Source organism: Ochotona princeps, chromosome 5 (assembly GCF_030435755.1).
Source record: "Ochotona princeps isolate mOchPri1 chromosome 5, mOchPri1.hap1, whole genome shotgun sequence".
NCBI classification, from domain to species: domain Eukaryota; kingdom Metazoa; phylum Chordata; class Mammalia; order Lagomorpha; family Ochotonidae; genus Ochotona; species Ochotona princeps.
Window position 1 is genome coordinate 7,652,827 of NC_080836.1, and position 16,312 is coordinate 7,669,138.

Consider the following 16,312-nt stretch of genomic DNA (forward strand, 5'->3'; position numbering starts at 1 on the left):
TTCTTAATAGCTAATCAGCAATAAGTGTCTATAGAATGATGTGAAGCATGATATCACAAGGGGAGAATAGGATGTTAGGGACTAAGAGACCTGTGTTTGAGACCTGAATGACCGCTGGCAAGTGAGTTTGCTTTTGACTATTCTTTTCCATTCTGCATCTTGTTTTATCCTAAACAGAAATTGGGCATAATTTCTTTATCCTCTCTCATCATGCCAGATGCAGTGTGTTCATACTAACTCAGAACCAAGAAGAATAGGGGAGTGTCAAGCATTTTTGTAATTTTAGATATATTTCAAACAGAACATGCACCTAGTTTGTGAAGAGTCCTCTGACTGCTTTTGTATTTCAGAGAGTCTTGTCCTGGATTCTGAAGTCATTAAAGCAAACAGCTTGGGTTTCCTCGGATGCCTGTCTTCAGTCCAGTATAACCACGTAGCACCATTGAAGGCAGCCCTGCGTCACGCCACCACTGCACCTGTGACCATCCAAGGGACCTTGGCAGAAGCCAGCTGTGGCTCCATGGTGGATTCAACTGCCAATGCAGTGACCACTGAGCATTCTTCATCAGGTATTTTCCAGGGAATGTATCAGGGGAATACCCCTATTAAATCTACTTTTGGCATCTTTAGGAAGTTTCTAGTTTGAAGAGCTGGCTAATACTACTAAATCATTTGTTTATATCTGATTCAAAATCATAACTGCCTTCTGAAAAGAAAAACAGAATTTCACAGCCTCACCCTTCATAATTTTTTTTTTTGCTTTACTACTCCTTAAATATCTTTTGTTTGTGATTTCGTCATCACCATCTGTGTGTTATGGAAGTATCTGGGAATTGTTTTAATCATGTATGTTGAAGTGCCAGTTATGTAGACAACTGTCTTTCATAGAAGAGTTTGCCAATAGCTTCCAAGGAAAGTGTCACTCTGAGACACCTGAGCAGGTGTGGGATTTGTCAGAAGGCAGGAGGAAAGGGAGAAAAATGTGGCTCAGTTTGTATGGGAAGCAATAGATGAGTCAGAGGTGGAAAATCTGAACAAGTTTAGACTGGATAATTTTAATATTTTGGGCAAAGGCTCTACGTATGAGGATAGTTTTCAGTTGTCCAATATTTAGTTCTGGAATTTGGGGTAGCAAAGGAAATATTAGCTTGGCAGGTTTAGTTTAAATAATAGAATTGTTTGAATACAGCCTTTGGATTGCCATAGGCAGTGGATTAACATATTATGCCACCATGTCAGCCCCATCAATACATACAATTGATCTGATGTTCAATCTAATCAGAAATACTGACAAGTAGCAAGGCATTTTTCAAGTAGTGGTGCTGAGGAGAGTCTAAAGATTCAGGTTATTCTTGTCACGTTCTGCCCTGATCTTACTTTCCTGACACACACTAAGGACAATGAAGGTAGATGTTGAAAGACTGTTGTTGTGAACAAATTTGTCGTAAGTGGTATTTAGAGCCCTTCCTGTTAGGAGGAGGGAACTCAAAACCACAATGTGGCTCTCCAGACAATATGGTACAGACAGCACAGACAATATGGACATATGGGGAGACTACTCAAATGAGTGAATCACTTCCCATTGGGTCACTCTGCAGTAGTTCTTCCTCAAAATGGTTAAAGGGCATGGAATTCTTTACAAGTTTGTATTTATGACATCGGTACTTTGATCATATCAGATGCAAGTCAGTTATTTTCAGCTTTGGTAAATATTAGAATTAAAATGAATAAACAGAGAACATGCATGCTAACATAATTATCTAAATATTCTAAGGTAAAGATCTGGAATAAATCCTGGCTACCTTGAATTTTAATGTAAAAAGTTCTTTATAAACTAAAAATGCTGAAGTCAATAAAAGAGCATGATCTGAATCCCAGATAATTGTGGCCAAGAAAGGAGATTATGTTCTGCTACTCCCAATAGTCTCCCAATCCCATTGTCTTCCTAGAGATGGTGAAGTAGAATACAATGAACGTGAGCATGGCAGTTGAAAATCTTTGTACGTTAACATCTGGGAATGAACTGTAGAACTTTGGACAAGTTACTTACGGGTCTCTAACAAGTTTCCTCATCTGTAAGAACAGAAAGTAATGACCAAGCTATCATTTCCTGAAGACTAAATTCTGCAGTAGTAATATAGTGAATCTTTGAAATTACATTTATATATATACACCTACACATAGATATCATTATCTGCTTTTACTAATTTAAATCGTTACGCTTTCCATTTTCAAAATATATCTGGAAGCAATTATTGTGAAAAAAATGTAGTTAAGCCATTGCTTGGAAAGCCTACATCTCATATCAGAGGAACAACTTGTGTTCTGGCTGTTCTGCTTCCAGTGCAGCTTCCTTTTAATACATCCTGGGGGACAACACTTGATGGAGTGAGTGCTTGGTGGCCTGCTACCCGTATGTGTGTGCCAGTGTCCTAGTTTTATTCTGAACCAGCCTTGGTTGTTGCTGGTGTTTTGAGAGTGAAGCAGCAGATTCAAGATCATTGCTCCTACATTGCTCCTCATTTCAAGTAGAGGAAAATAAATAACTAAACATTTAGAGAAAGATCTTGCTCAACATCGTCAGATCAGCACGAGAAGCAGTCAGGTTCAGAGCCAGATCTGGGTGCCTTTAGGCTAAATGCTTCCATTTCCTGTGCCACATGTGGTAATGTGCATGAAAGAGAGCAGTGCCCTCTGAGTTAATGCACCTGCAGTGTAATCTCTGTTTCAGAATGGTGACTCCTAGGGATGTTGTTTCTCCAGCACGAGTGTCGCTCCTTTTGTGGCATATGTGCTGGAGCTAAGGAGCCATACACAGGAACCATTCAGAAATAAAAAAAGCACCCTAGAGTAGAGAGTGCTATGCAGACAAGGCTATACCATTCTCTGACTCAACAACTTATCTTATAAGCTACATAGAATCTATCAGGCTTTGGATCCATGGGATGTAGCAATGCATAACTCTTCTTGTCTGTCTGTGTTTTGGTTCTCTCCAAGGTGTCAACACCACTTTTTGAAAGCATCAGGTGTAACTGACAGGTGTGTCACCTCTTCCTGGTCAGTGCCACTGAGGGGTGGATTTTGACGTCTCTTTCTTTTCTAGATCCTTTTGAGAAGGCAGATGAGCGGGAACCACTCACTAGTGCAGTTCGAAGTGTTTCAGCCATCTTCAGAGGTAAAGCATTCAGTGTCTTCAAAAGCAGAGAGTAAAGAAGCAGTCCTCCAATGCGGGGGATGTTATCCAAAGCCTGCCAGCATTAGGAACTCAGCCTGGTCTACAGCACTGTGAGCCTTCATCTGACACTCTCCTGTGCTGGGATCACAGGCAACTGCTGTCCACAGCCTGCCATGCTCCGTGGGGCACACTTCCTGTGGTTCATCAGGCAGACGTTTACCAAGACAATAGCAGGAGTATTCATCTACAGAGAAGCAGTCTGGCTGTTTCTGTTCATCTCATCCAGTTGTCACTTTTCCTAGAGCACAAACAAAGCAGGCCAATAGAGCTACATATGGAAATGAAGCTATGTTGGAGCAGAAAGATGGGGAAACTGCAGTGTCATCGAGTTTGCCCCACCAAGTGATTTGGGTTTGATCCACTCAGCAGGTAGACACACAACCTCAGTTTCCAGTCCAGCTGCGTATATAATTATAAGTGTAGATGTCTGCTCTACTGTGTACACAGCTCCAGCCCTCTACCATGCTTTTCCTCTAACTGCCTGTTGCCCTCCCCATTTCTGGTTCTCCCTCAACTCAGCTGCTGTCTCTAAGTAACTTCATTTTGCCTTCAGGCTCTTGCAATTTACAGTAACTAACTCATGGTCTTTGGTGACTGTAAGATACTTTTGTTGACTGTAGGATCCCTGTTGGAAATGCAGACACTAATTGCATTCCCATATAAGAACAATAACACTCTCAGGTGCTCAGATCCATACCTACTGGCAGCTTAAATGAATGGAGCCATACCACGTAAAGTCTTGAATGCTGACAGTCATCATTTATTTGATTTCCATGTAATGAATAAGATCAGGCCATATGCTATGTATAGGTGTAGGACAATAAAAGACCCAGCCACAGTCCTCCTAGGATCCAGTGATCAACAGACAACAACAAGTAGAGATTTGACTGTGGAAACACAAAGTTCTGCCCTGATAGTAGAACTATAATTAGCAATAACCATAACCCTTTCATTACAGATAATTCTCAAACACACAAAACACATTTCTGATTCAGAGAGGAGAGTCTGGTCTTATTTTTGCTGGGCATAAATCAGTGTGTGTAACATAAATATATCCCAATCTCTCATGGTTCCTCATTTGACAAAGTGGAGAAAAGAATTGTGACTGCGCATTTTTTGCCACCCATTGAACTGACCAGTTAAGTCTTCTTCTGATCAGGAAAGCTACCTCAGCCACAGAGGAAAATTTCCAGAAGTGTGTGCAGCCATCATCTCTGACTATCCCAGGCATTGAAGAAGCAGAAAATGGTTGCCTGTTTCATCCCTTAAACTTTTTTTAAAAAAGATTTATTATTTATTTTATTACAAAGTCAGATATACAGAGAGGAGGAGAGACAGAGAGGAAGATCCTCTGTCCGATGATTCACTCCCCAAGTGAGCCGCAACGGGCCGATGCGCGCCGATCCGAAGCCGGGAACCTGGAACCTCTTCCGGGTCTCCCACACGGGTGCAGGGTCCCAATGCATTGGGCCGTCCTCGACTGCTTTCCCAGGCCACAAGCAGGGAGCTGGATGGGAAGTGGAGCTGCTGGGATTAGAACCGGCGCCCATATGGGATCCCGGGGCTTTCAAGGCGAGGACTTTAGCCATTAGGCCACGCCGCCGGGCCCTCATCCCTTAAACTTAAACCTAACTCATGAGTGTCACTTAGATGCACCCATTTTATTTAGACCTGTGTTATCTTGGATGGTTTAACTCTACCTTCCCCTGCAAGGATTGGAGAACATGTTATAATGACTTATAAATACATATTTAATGTATAAAGACACTTTTACACTATATAAGTATATAGTATTTAAGTGTAGAAATATATTCTGAAAAAATAAATATACTTATATTCTAAAATGTGACATAGTCTCAATCACACCCCAAGCTTTTAAATAAAAACTGTGGAAAACATCCAATTAAAACATTTAATTCTTCAATGACTATGATTTTGCACATCATGTTGCAAGGCATACGAAGACATCTTCCAATAGTGGACAATTTTTATCAATATTTATATGGCTTGGGAAGTAAAATAAAGCAGCAGTATCTATCTTTCTTAAAATTAAAATTATGATTGATAAAAATAAATATCTTCAAATGTTCTAATTCTGAGAACTCTGTATTTATGTGGAAACCCTTTGTCCTACTGCCACATCCACTAGCCTTTCATGTCCGAAGAGCCTCGATGGAAGAGGTAGGGATATGATCTCTGGTTTAGTGGCAACAAGTTACAAAATAGAGCGGACAAAATCACAGAGCATAGAAAGGGAATACGTGATGGAACTGAACTGAAGCATAACACATCCGGGACTTTCCCTCTGTGAGTGAGCCTGTGACTAGCAGGTGTATTCCAGTGTTGGAACACCTTGTTGCTTTAGTAAAACTTTCATTGTTAATGATGTACTTAAAGTACACAAACATAGCTGTAAATATATGCAAGTAGTATATATTTGGGTGAAAGATATTTAAATGTTGTTCTTTAGGATGATAAATATCTTCACATATTCCATTTTTAAGTGATAAAAATATGCCAATTGCAAATGATGCCACCACATTTTTCAAAACAGATTTTTTTTAAAAAAGTTAAATGTCTTGCTCTTGCAATTGCCTACTTTCAGTATTGAATTCTTGGTCAATTAAGTAAGGCCATATATGTTTTTATTTTTTAAACGTCAGATGCTTTCCTGTGTTGAAGGCTGAAGGCCCCGCAGCAGGTCTATTTATGCATTTGTTACTTTGCGTTGCGTTGCTCTCCCAGTGCGCCGTGTGCAGACACAGTAGAGGAAGGTCACTGGCACTGCTCGTCCCACCTCTGACTCTCTTCTCTCCCCTCCCTCTGCAGGGGTCATAGCACTGGTGATATTCGTCACCGCCTGCAGCATAAGTGTCACGATCTGCTTCCTGTACCAGCACCAGCAGTCCCTTCGCACAAGCCAGATGAAGAACGAATACCCTGAAGATCTGGCCAGCGCCTTCAGAAACGAGATTGACTTACAGGACACAGCGAATGAGCGTAAACACGAGCATTTCATCTGAACATCTACAGGGTCACCTGATACTCTTTTTGTTATTCTTGCTATTATTTTTTCTCCTCCCACTCTTGATTCTTGATATTTAAATGGGCCATTCTCTTTTCTCTGAATTGCTCGCACCCACCGGGGTTGATTCCCACTCCCTGGATCCAGCTTAAGAAACCAGGCAGCTGCAGCCAATGCCTTCCGTTCTGACACCTGTCGTGGTGATGTTACCGCTCTGAACAAGAAGGAGACACATGTGTGCATACATACATATTCTGTTATATGTTCCTCGGTTTTACACCCATTCTTCTGGCAAACTTGCTTGACATTTGAGGTCCATAACTTTAAGCTCGCGTGGTGATCCCTGACATTTCCCGCCCCCGCTTCCAAATCCGTTCCTATCAGGGAAACAAAGGCATTGGATAAGGTGAAAGAAATGTGTGCTTGCACTCCCCTAAATGTCCTAGGAAGAGGCAGCCTGTGCGCTAATTCTTAACCTATAACCCCAGTGACCCTTGTCCTCTGGATATTTGCAAATTTAGGATTGCTGCTGCCCATGGCTGAACTCCACCCCCTGGGGTTATGACTGTAGAACAGCTCGGAAATAGTAGCTTAACTCTAAGAAGAAAAATGACAGTTGCTCAGCAGTAGGTACTTCACAAATTTCTAGCTGCTTCCTTCACTCTCGTAAGAAAAGTTAGCTATAATCTAATTTGAGATAATATATGTAATATATGTAATTAATATATATATATGTATATATGTGTATATATGTAATTAATTTGAGATAATATATGTATACATATACATGTATAATACACACATATATAATATAGATATATAAATATGCTATCACAGCATGAAGAAAATCAAGTAAGAGTATAAAGTGTTATATGATTTTGCAAACAAGCTAAAACAGCCTAACTTGATTTGAAAGGAAAGGTGGAAAAAAATGCATGAAAGACAGGAAATGCCAAAGTTCTTCCCTTCTCCACACATAGCAAATACTTGGAGCACAAACTGAATGCAGGACTACAGGTGTCACAACCTAGAACAGAAGGAGAGCATTCCTTTGAGCTGTTTCCTGTGCAATGTTGAGCTCTGAGGGGCCCCCATGGCTCTGCAACACACTATATTTTGAAAGATTTTGCATACCATGAGGATAAGGCCCTTCTCCTCCCACACAGCTCTTTTGCAGGCCTCTACTTCTAAGTGAGGTGGTGAAACATACCAGGCCCTTTAAGATGACAAAACAGCACAGTGGACCCTTCAGGAAGACACTTTGTTTTCATTCATGAGATAAAGGTGAGATTCCAAATAATTTTCCTATAGTAAAATACATAATCCTTGACCGTGGCCGTTCTTGGAGAAAAGGTAGAAGCAACGCCAGCAATGTTTAAAATGCCAATATAGTGACGCACAGGTGTGGGAAATAGACCTGTTTCCACTTTGCAAGGCACATTTTATCTGGAAAAAAAAATTACAGCCCCACTCTCACCCAGCCTTGATTGTTAGGAGAAATTGTATCTTCTTCCTGGTGTATCCATCACTTCTGCTATTCAACTCTGCTCTGCTTGGAGACTCACCAGTTCCTTTCAGCTGCCAGTTCATGACTTCGTTTTCTGGGACAAAGCAAGTAGGGCACATACTTAATTTGGGAACCCAATGCTTTTCAACTTTCTGCATAAACACTGCTTAAAACATCTGTAGATTCTTTAACATGCAATTGTTTTCATTCTGTCCTTTTGAGGATGCTCTAGCAAATGCATTTTACCATGATTCTAACCAGGGCATCATTTTCCCTTTCTAGATATAATAAGATGAGTGATCATTTAGTAAGCTGAAATACCACTTCCCCATGCTATTTCTTCCCATTTATCCAATTTTCATTTTTTTCATTTTGCATTACAATCCAAAGTGTGTATGAATCAGACTTTGGCTTGGTTGAAATGCTCTTTTGTTTCCTAAAAGAAAAGCGACTGTGAAGTGCAGTGGGGTTAACCTGCCGCATCTCTGGTAATGAAATGGACAAGAAAGGGTGAAAAGCAAAGCTAGAATTCTTCCTAAGTTAAGCCTCACAGACATCTGGGCAGTCATTTGCTGTCTTGTGCTAGTAGAAAACAGGAAGAATTAGCAAATACCACCTCGGGATGCGTCATGTTCTCGGCTGCTTACAAAAGTCTGTACTTACTTGTGTTTGAGGAAGCATTTGTGAAGCTCCATCTTAAACACATCTGCATCCCCGAACCCACTGGCACCCTTTTCGGACATGTGGAGCAGATAGCAAGTGCATTACACCCGGCATACCAAAAGATGCATGCCGGAAAAGCCCAGCCTTCAGTTCTCACTGTACCTACAGTATCGGGGATAAGTAGAGTTCTTTTTACAGGGTTAAATCCACGGTATGTATGGAAAAATCAATCAACATGCACTCTGTGAAGCAAAATATAAATTCTAGTTTGAAACAATGCTAATTCCATCTGTTCTTTCTGTGACACCAAGACCCACCGTATCTTATGCAGTGTTTCAACTGCCGGTCCCCATCTTTCAGCAGCTATACTTCTCTATTCTCTACCAGCATTTTAAGTGCTCCCTTAATCCACCCCCTCCTTTTTTTGTGTTTATGCTTTATTTACTTGGAAAAGAGCAGAAAAGAGTAAGAAAAAGAGAGGGGGAGAGAAAAAGAGAGATTCCCCCAATTGCAGATATATTCTCCAGATGATCACAATGGTCAGGACTGAGCCAGGCTGAATACACGAGCCCAGAATTTCATTCAGGTCCTCTAAACATCTGAGCCACCTACCATCTGCTTTCTCAGGTGCATTGACAGGGAGTTGGACTGGAAGCAGAGCAGCCAGAAATCAAGCTGTCACTCCAATATCAGAACCCTCTGTTACAGGTCATGACTTAGCCCAGTACACCCCAACACTGATCTCTAATCTCCCTTTATTATAGTCCTCATGTTTTCTGCCTTCATGCTAGACCAAGTATACCTCCATTATCTCCTCCACTTGTTCGAGTGCAGTCTTGGCGAAAAAGACTTCATGGATTTTATCACTTTACAGAAAAACCAAAAACAAAGATAAAATCTCATTTTCTAAGGTATCAATTTAAATGATATTATTTTCTCCAAATGGATCTTTTTCTGCAAGCAACAGCACACTGCAGATTCCAAAATATATTTAGCACTCACTGAATTACTCATTGGGCAAACAGATTATATATATATACATGTATATATATATATATATATATATATGAATTATAATATATATTACATATAAATCTCATAGCCTCTTATTGATTTTTAGCTACATAACAGAGATTATTTTTATGGATGCTGGAATTTCTTTTTGTAAGTCTGCTTGTTCTCTTTAGTAATATCAGAGCTATTGATAACCTGACATATCATTTTTCAGGATCACAGCCTTCAGAATATAGCAGGGAGGAGATCAAGAAAAAAAAAAGATTGCTCTCACCTCCCTTTATTCATTCATGAGGCATTCATTGAATGGCCTGACAGGATAGCCTGGTAGCAAAATCCTCAACTTTCATGCACTGGGATCTCATTGGGGTTCCTGTTCAGGTCCCAACTGCTCTACTTCCTCTCCAGCTTCCTACTTGTGACCTGGGAAAGTAACACAGGATAGCTCTAAGCTTTGGGACCCTGCACTGTGGGAGACCCTGGAAGAAATTCCTGACTCCTGGCTTTGTACCAGCTTCTCCTGGAGGTTGTGGCCACTCGAGGAGTGAACCAGTGGATGGAAAATCTTTCTGTCTCTCCTTTTTATATATCTGCCTTCTCAAGAAAAATAAATACATCTCTAAATGTTCAATACTCTAAGGTTCGCACTAGGTGTTGGGAGCAAACCTATACATTAAACATTGCTCTTGCTGTTGGGAAGCTCAGCAAAGCAGGAAAGGCAAATACTGTGTAGTAAGAGGGTGTTGACCACAGTACTGGAGAATGCAGAACAAAGACCTTCAACAAGTACTTCTTTGTAAAGTTAATTCCTGGAGACTTCAAAAACTGCGTGCTTTTACGGGAATCCTCATAATAATTTCAGCTTTTGGTAAGTTTCTTTCTTTCCTCTCCTCAAAGCAAATCCGCTTCTAGAAAAGTAGTGGGTACAACCTATGGGAATGACAATAAGTGGTTCCCGTCATTAACTGACTTTGAAGGTAGCTGAATTCTTTCTCTGCCTTGATTTTTTTTTTTTTCTGGTCTTGAGATTGCAACATTCTACCTTCCCACAGCCAGACCTAAATACAGACTTAGGATCTCATTTGAAGGACATCTTCAGCCCTGACACTTTGCTCATTTTTTTTTTTTAATTCTTCTGCCATCTCTTCCTACCTTAGTGCATGCCATCACTCCTTCAAGGAGCAACATGGCTTTACTGCCATCCAGCTCTTCCGCAAACATTCATTTATATTGGTGAACATTTAGAAAAACTTTCAGAATCACAGGAAGTTCATCTTTGAATAACTGAATGAACACTGTTTGCCCTACGTAAACTTTGGCTTTGGGGCCCTGGGTGCATTTTTGTAAGCTTGAAAATTGTATATGTTCCCTATTCATACCTAGGATTTGGAGAGATGGTTTCAATTATTCTACAAGTCACGTGTAGATTAAATAAATAAATACACTTTGCTGTTCTTACAGATGGCCAAAGAGTTTAACAGAAGAAGGCATAAGCAAACTCAAGACATTTTGAGGACTTGAAGGACAATTGAGTGCTTTTAACAAGGAGTTCTTGAATGTATCTTTTGCCCAGGAAAGAAAAAAAACTTCCCCACTGTATTGACAGTTGAAACACTAGTATGAGATTTTAACATTGAACCATTTTGCTTTATGTGAATTTTATATTGTTTTGAAGTAATGTACACTGAGGATAAGTAGAAAAGCACAATTTTTTTTAAAGATCATTATTATTGGAAAGCCGGATATACAGAGAGGAGGAGAGACAGAGAGGAAGATCTTCCATCCGATGTTTCACTCCCCAAGTGAGCCGCAACGGGCCGCTACGCGCCGATCCGATGCCGGGAACCTGGAACCTCTTCCGGGTCTCCCACACGGGTGCAGTGTCTCAAAGCTTTGGGCCGTCCTCAACTGCTTTCCCAGGCCACAAGCAGGGAGCTGGATGGGAAGTGGAGCTGCAGGGATTAGAACCGGTGCCCATATGGGATCCCGGCGCGTTCAAGGCGAGGACTTTAGCCTCTAGACCACGCCGCCGGGCCCCAGAAAAGCACAAATTTTAGTGAGCTATTGTAATCTGTATGCTAGTTGTATTTTATAATGTTTGTAATCTACTAAATGGCTGAATGTACGTAATCAAAGTATGAACGCAAAAGTTGGTTTCAGGGTTTTGATTGCCTTGCAGAGAACACACGAAACAGAAGAGGGAATTCATGGCAGCAATTGGTGCTCACTGGTGGGGAAGGCCATTGGCTCAACTGTGAGTTAGGAATGGCAGATCTTACAATGCTCTGGCTCCTAACTCAGGATTCTCTCTAATGCATTTAGGTCATGGTCTTACATAGAGAATAAAGAGGCAATATAGTGGCCTTTGCATGAGGAATCCTTGATTGACTTTTGCATAACATTTTTGATCATCCCCAGATCAACCCAACATATTTTATTCAAATTTTCAAAAAAACTGATCAGAACTGTCCCAGGGTGGTTAAGAGTAATCACCCCAGTTACCTAAAGTGCTCAGGATAAGTACCAGACATGGATTTAAGGGAAAGTAATGGGCTGAAATCTCCCTAAGTCCAATTTACTGAACCAGATTCCCCTCTACCCAAAGAGGATGTCTTGAAATCCTGGAAATGGTTCAAGCAGTTATACCAGCCTTCATCATTTCAGCTGTTCCAAGATACCCAGCGAGAATAGGAAGGAATAGCACTCTTCCTTGCTGACAACACACTGCTGGGGAATCTACCATCCAACACCATCTAAGAGTATGTTTGTCATCCATTCTACTGAATGCAGACACCGAAACTATAAACTAGTAGGGAAGAATCAGGGTAGCATCAATGATGGGGAGAATGATGTTAACCACTAAAGCCTGGCCTTCTTTACCCTAGAGTCTCATTCATCCTTGTTTCAGATGCAAGAATTGGCCTTGGAGGGCATAAATGAGGTTCCTGGACACACAGTCACCTACAGTTTTTGTGGAAAACATACCTCAGGGGGACACTCACTGTGTAACGTGATGAGCATCTGTCTAGTCACACATTCCCAAACAAACTATAAACAGCATGTCTTCCTTTGACTGGTAGTATCAACTTATGTAACTTATTCCTGCATTAAATCTTGAAAAACAACAGCAACAAAAACAAAAACAACAAAAGCCACGTTAGAAGTGATGTGCTTTTTCTGAGAAACTCTGTGTTTAGTGAGAACACAGATCAGGAATTTTTTTCCTCCTGAAATTCAGTTTACTGAACTGACACTTTCCTTAGTTAACTAGCTCAAGCCAGGCAGGCAGCCATCTGTTTAAAAAGTGTCCAAGAGCCAATAAAATTTTATCATAAGGAGCAAGTGTTGCCTGATCTATTGATTATAGTCCACCAATGTCTCAAAGATAGCACTGCAATCAGATGGAAAAATTGTCCTCCTCGTGTTGTTTGGGCCCTCTGCATGAGGAATGAGGAAGAGTAAGAGGGTGGCATTTAGCCTATAGAGACCATGTAAGCCATCTTTCTCTCCGGTATACATGCTTGGCTGTTCTTCAGCGTAAATGCACAAAACACGCCATCTCCTTTATAGATCTGCTCGAATCTCCCTGTTCCTTTTGATTTTATGACTTTTATCCTAACACAAGATTCCCAAGTGATTTTGCCTCATTCCAAGTCAGTTTTATAGACCACATAACTTGTCTTAATCAACTGTATGAGGATAATTAGTGTTAGCCTTAGATTTGTTTTCTATGGTCACTGTTAAACAGGGGAAAAAAGCTTAAACTGTAAATAACATACATTTAATAAAGAGAGACTTTTGTATGATTTTGTGTGGAAGTCAAATGTGTCTTGTTGTGCATTCTTGGATTCATTAAGGACTGTACAATTAATCCCTGAGCTCCCAGACTCATCCCTGAGACCACTGACTCCCAGAGGGCCTGACCTGGGGCTGGCTAGAGAAGGCTGAAGCTCATGTTCTTTGGGCCAATTGATTTCAGCAAAGCCAAAAATGGCTCCATGTGCTTTCTCATCGCTCAGCTGGGTTACCCTGGACTTCATTCTGGCTCCAATGTGCACAAGGAAAGTTCATTTACTTGGTCATAAGTCAAGATCAAGTTCTGGTGTCATCATTGTTTCAGATGCCCACATCAAACCTGGCAACTGTGACATTCTCATCAACACCAGCTTATAGGAACCACTATATAGATTATACATATTTATAATATATGTGTATACATTTATATAAGCATATGCTTATATAATATTATATTATTATATATTTATATGTGCACACATATGTATATATACATATATTAAATATAATATGTATAATGTACAGTTCTTATTGTTATTATTATTAATGCTATTATTATTATTATTATTAAAGTTACACTTTTGTGGAACCCAGAAATAAAAAGCTGTTTCAGAATGGAGACTCATTCAGTATTACTGATAAGTTAAATCAGATGGGCTGTATGAACACTTCAGCTTTAGCAAGGTCAAAGTCTGTGGGAGAGGAGGGATAGACAGGCCTGTTCCAATTGCTGTGTTATATTCCTACCCAATTTTCTGGGCAGCTTATGGATTTCTGGCAGACTCCAGAAAGATTGCCAAAATGGAAAGCTTCTAATGAAGAAAGATTTGTTCATCGCTAAGGCTTCGATTTGGATGAGCCTGCCTTAAGCTGATTTGTTTACTGTTTTCTTCCTTTATTGGCATGTCGACTCCTGCACTCCTGCACTCTGTTACCTGAAATGCTCCTCAAACTCACAAATCCATTGGGAAATGACCTCAGTAAACATGGAAGAGAATCTGGCAGGCTCACTTTGGAAGACAGCGATCCATCAGGCTTATTCACAGCCCAATGCCAGGAGTAGATGTGCTTTTTTGGGACACTTTTATTTTTGAAATGGACTTTGTCCATTGTATTGTGGTCTGGTGACACTCTGTATTAAATTATCTAGCAGCTATTTCTGTTCCGAAGTGGTAGACTATCTGAAAGTTGTTCTGCAATTGTACTCACTATTTGTTCGACGAAACTATGTAAATTCCTCCCTCTACCTCTCCTTTTCCTGGTAGTTTCCACCAAACCCTATGGAGGTGATGAATTTCATCTGATCTGGTCTCTAAAGAAATCACTGTTGAACTTTTCTCTTTCAAAAAAAGGAACATTCTCACAGAACTCTTTGATTTATGAACAAAGAGTAGCTGGCTCAGCAGCTGGGAGTAGAGCAATATTATGTAAATAATTCATATTCAAATGGAAATAATCCAAAATGATTCAATCAAGCAAACTCAAGTTTGCCAAGTAAACAGGATCTACCAGGACTTACAGTCAGAATTAAAATAATAAAAAGAAAACAAGGTCACACACAGTCTCCTCGAGCCTTAGTCCACTTATCACCCTAAAAGGTTACTGGGCTAACATGGAACCAACTGCTTCATTGATCAGAGCCAACATGCCCGTGATGTATTTATGAAGGTAACACTTCGGTTAGTGGTTCACATTACCCCTTCCTAATGTTTCTAGATTGTGGGAAAAAGGTACCTTCATGGGAAGATGCAAGAAATCAAACCAGAGCTTTGCTTTATCATGGTCTGCATGTGACATAACATCATTTTTTCTTTTTTTTTTTTTTTTTGCCTTGCACCTGTCTGGATCTTTGTAAAAGTTCATGTTCCACACCAGGGCTCCTCACTCAACAGCATTATACTCCCAGCACTGCTTTCTGCCCAGAGACAGTCCAAACTCATTTCACACTAATTTCTGCTACCATCTCTTTACTAATTACAAAAAAAATTGGCTGATTATGTTATTCTAGACATTGCCCTGTTCATGCCCTCATTCATCACTGTTCTAGTATGTTTTTAAATAATCTTTCTTACAAATGTGTCCTTTTGCCTTTTGGGTCAGTTGTCTTCTATTGGCTGCTACACGCAATGATTTGATTTGTGTCTGATCCTCACTTCCAAGTAAACTCTCCAAATTTTCCTGCAAGCTACCCAAGGGAAATTAAGCAATTCCCTGTCAGCATTTCTATCTACATCCCTTAGGCTGACTTAATGGCTGTCTTCATTTACTAGTGTCCTATATTATGGAGAAAATTGTAGAGATGCTTTTATTCTTTGTTCATTTTGTAGTTTTAGACAAAGGATCTATGGCCTCAGAGAGGATATCCTTAGAAGTTATGTTTTGGCTTAATGGAAGGAAGAATTTTCAAATAATTGTGGTTGTTCTGAAATTGAATGAATGGCCAGGTAACACAGTGAATTCCACATCATTGCAAGAGTGCAATAAGAGGTTACATTTCCACTTATCTGGAATTTATGTGTCCAGTGGGAAGGTTAATATAGATGACTCAATTTCCCATCTTGTTCTAAGTGTCTATAATTTGGTAGTTGGCTGTTGTGTTCTGAGAGTGTTTTAATGCAATTACCATGTCCAGAGCCAACATAATTTAGGCGATGGATGACCAGATTGGCAGCTTCTTGAGACTTTTAGTGTTTTTCTAGTTTTTATGTACCTGCCTAAAGTCTATTACAGCAGGAGTCAATAAGGAGACTCTCTGAGGCTTTTTGGTTGTCTCCCATTCCAGCCAAGCTCTTTCTGCCCCTGATGGTCATAATGTGTATTCAACTGAGGCTATATAGTCTGTAGAATATTCTGTGTGTTCACAGTTCATACTATTTTTAATTTATTTTCTTGTACTATTCACAATTTGTGAGTTCACCAATTTTGAATTGTAGACCCTAGAGTTGAGACTTAGGATCAGATAGAAAGGGCTCCTAGAGGACTTTGTAAGGCTGTGGGTTTGTGAACTGGCCACATGCATGTGCATTAGCAATCTCTTTTATCTAAAAAGGGTACAGAATTCAAAGGAAGGTAA

The 16,312-nt window shown here is 40.2% G+C and overlaps 1 protein-coding gene across 1 annotated transcript in view; it reads left to right on the plus strand.

Moving 5' to 3' along the window:
• The window catches only part of LOC101533345 (contactin-associated protein-like 5), a 326,990-nt gene extending 320,732 nt beyond the window's left edge, over nucleotides 1–6,258 (plus strand). Inside the window, exons 25-27 of the mRNA XM_058664175.1 lie at nucleotides 351–569; nucleotides 3,104–3,175; nucleotides 6,065–6,258. Coding sequence (XP_058520158.1) covers nucleotides 351–569; nucleotides 3,104–3,175; nucleotides 6,065–6,258 — 485 coding nt within the window. The remainder of the gene's footprint in view (nucleotides 1–350; nucleotides 570–3,103; nucleotides 3,176–6,064) is intronic.
• Nucleotides 6,259–16,312: the final 10,054 nt, after the last annotated feature.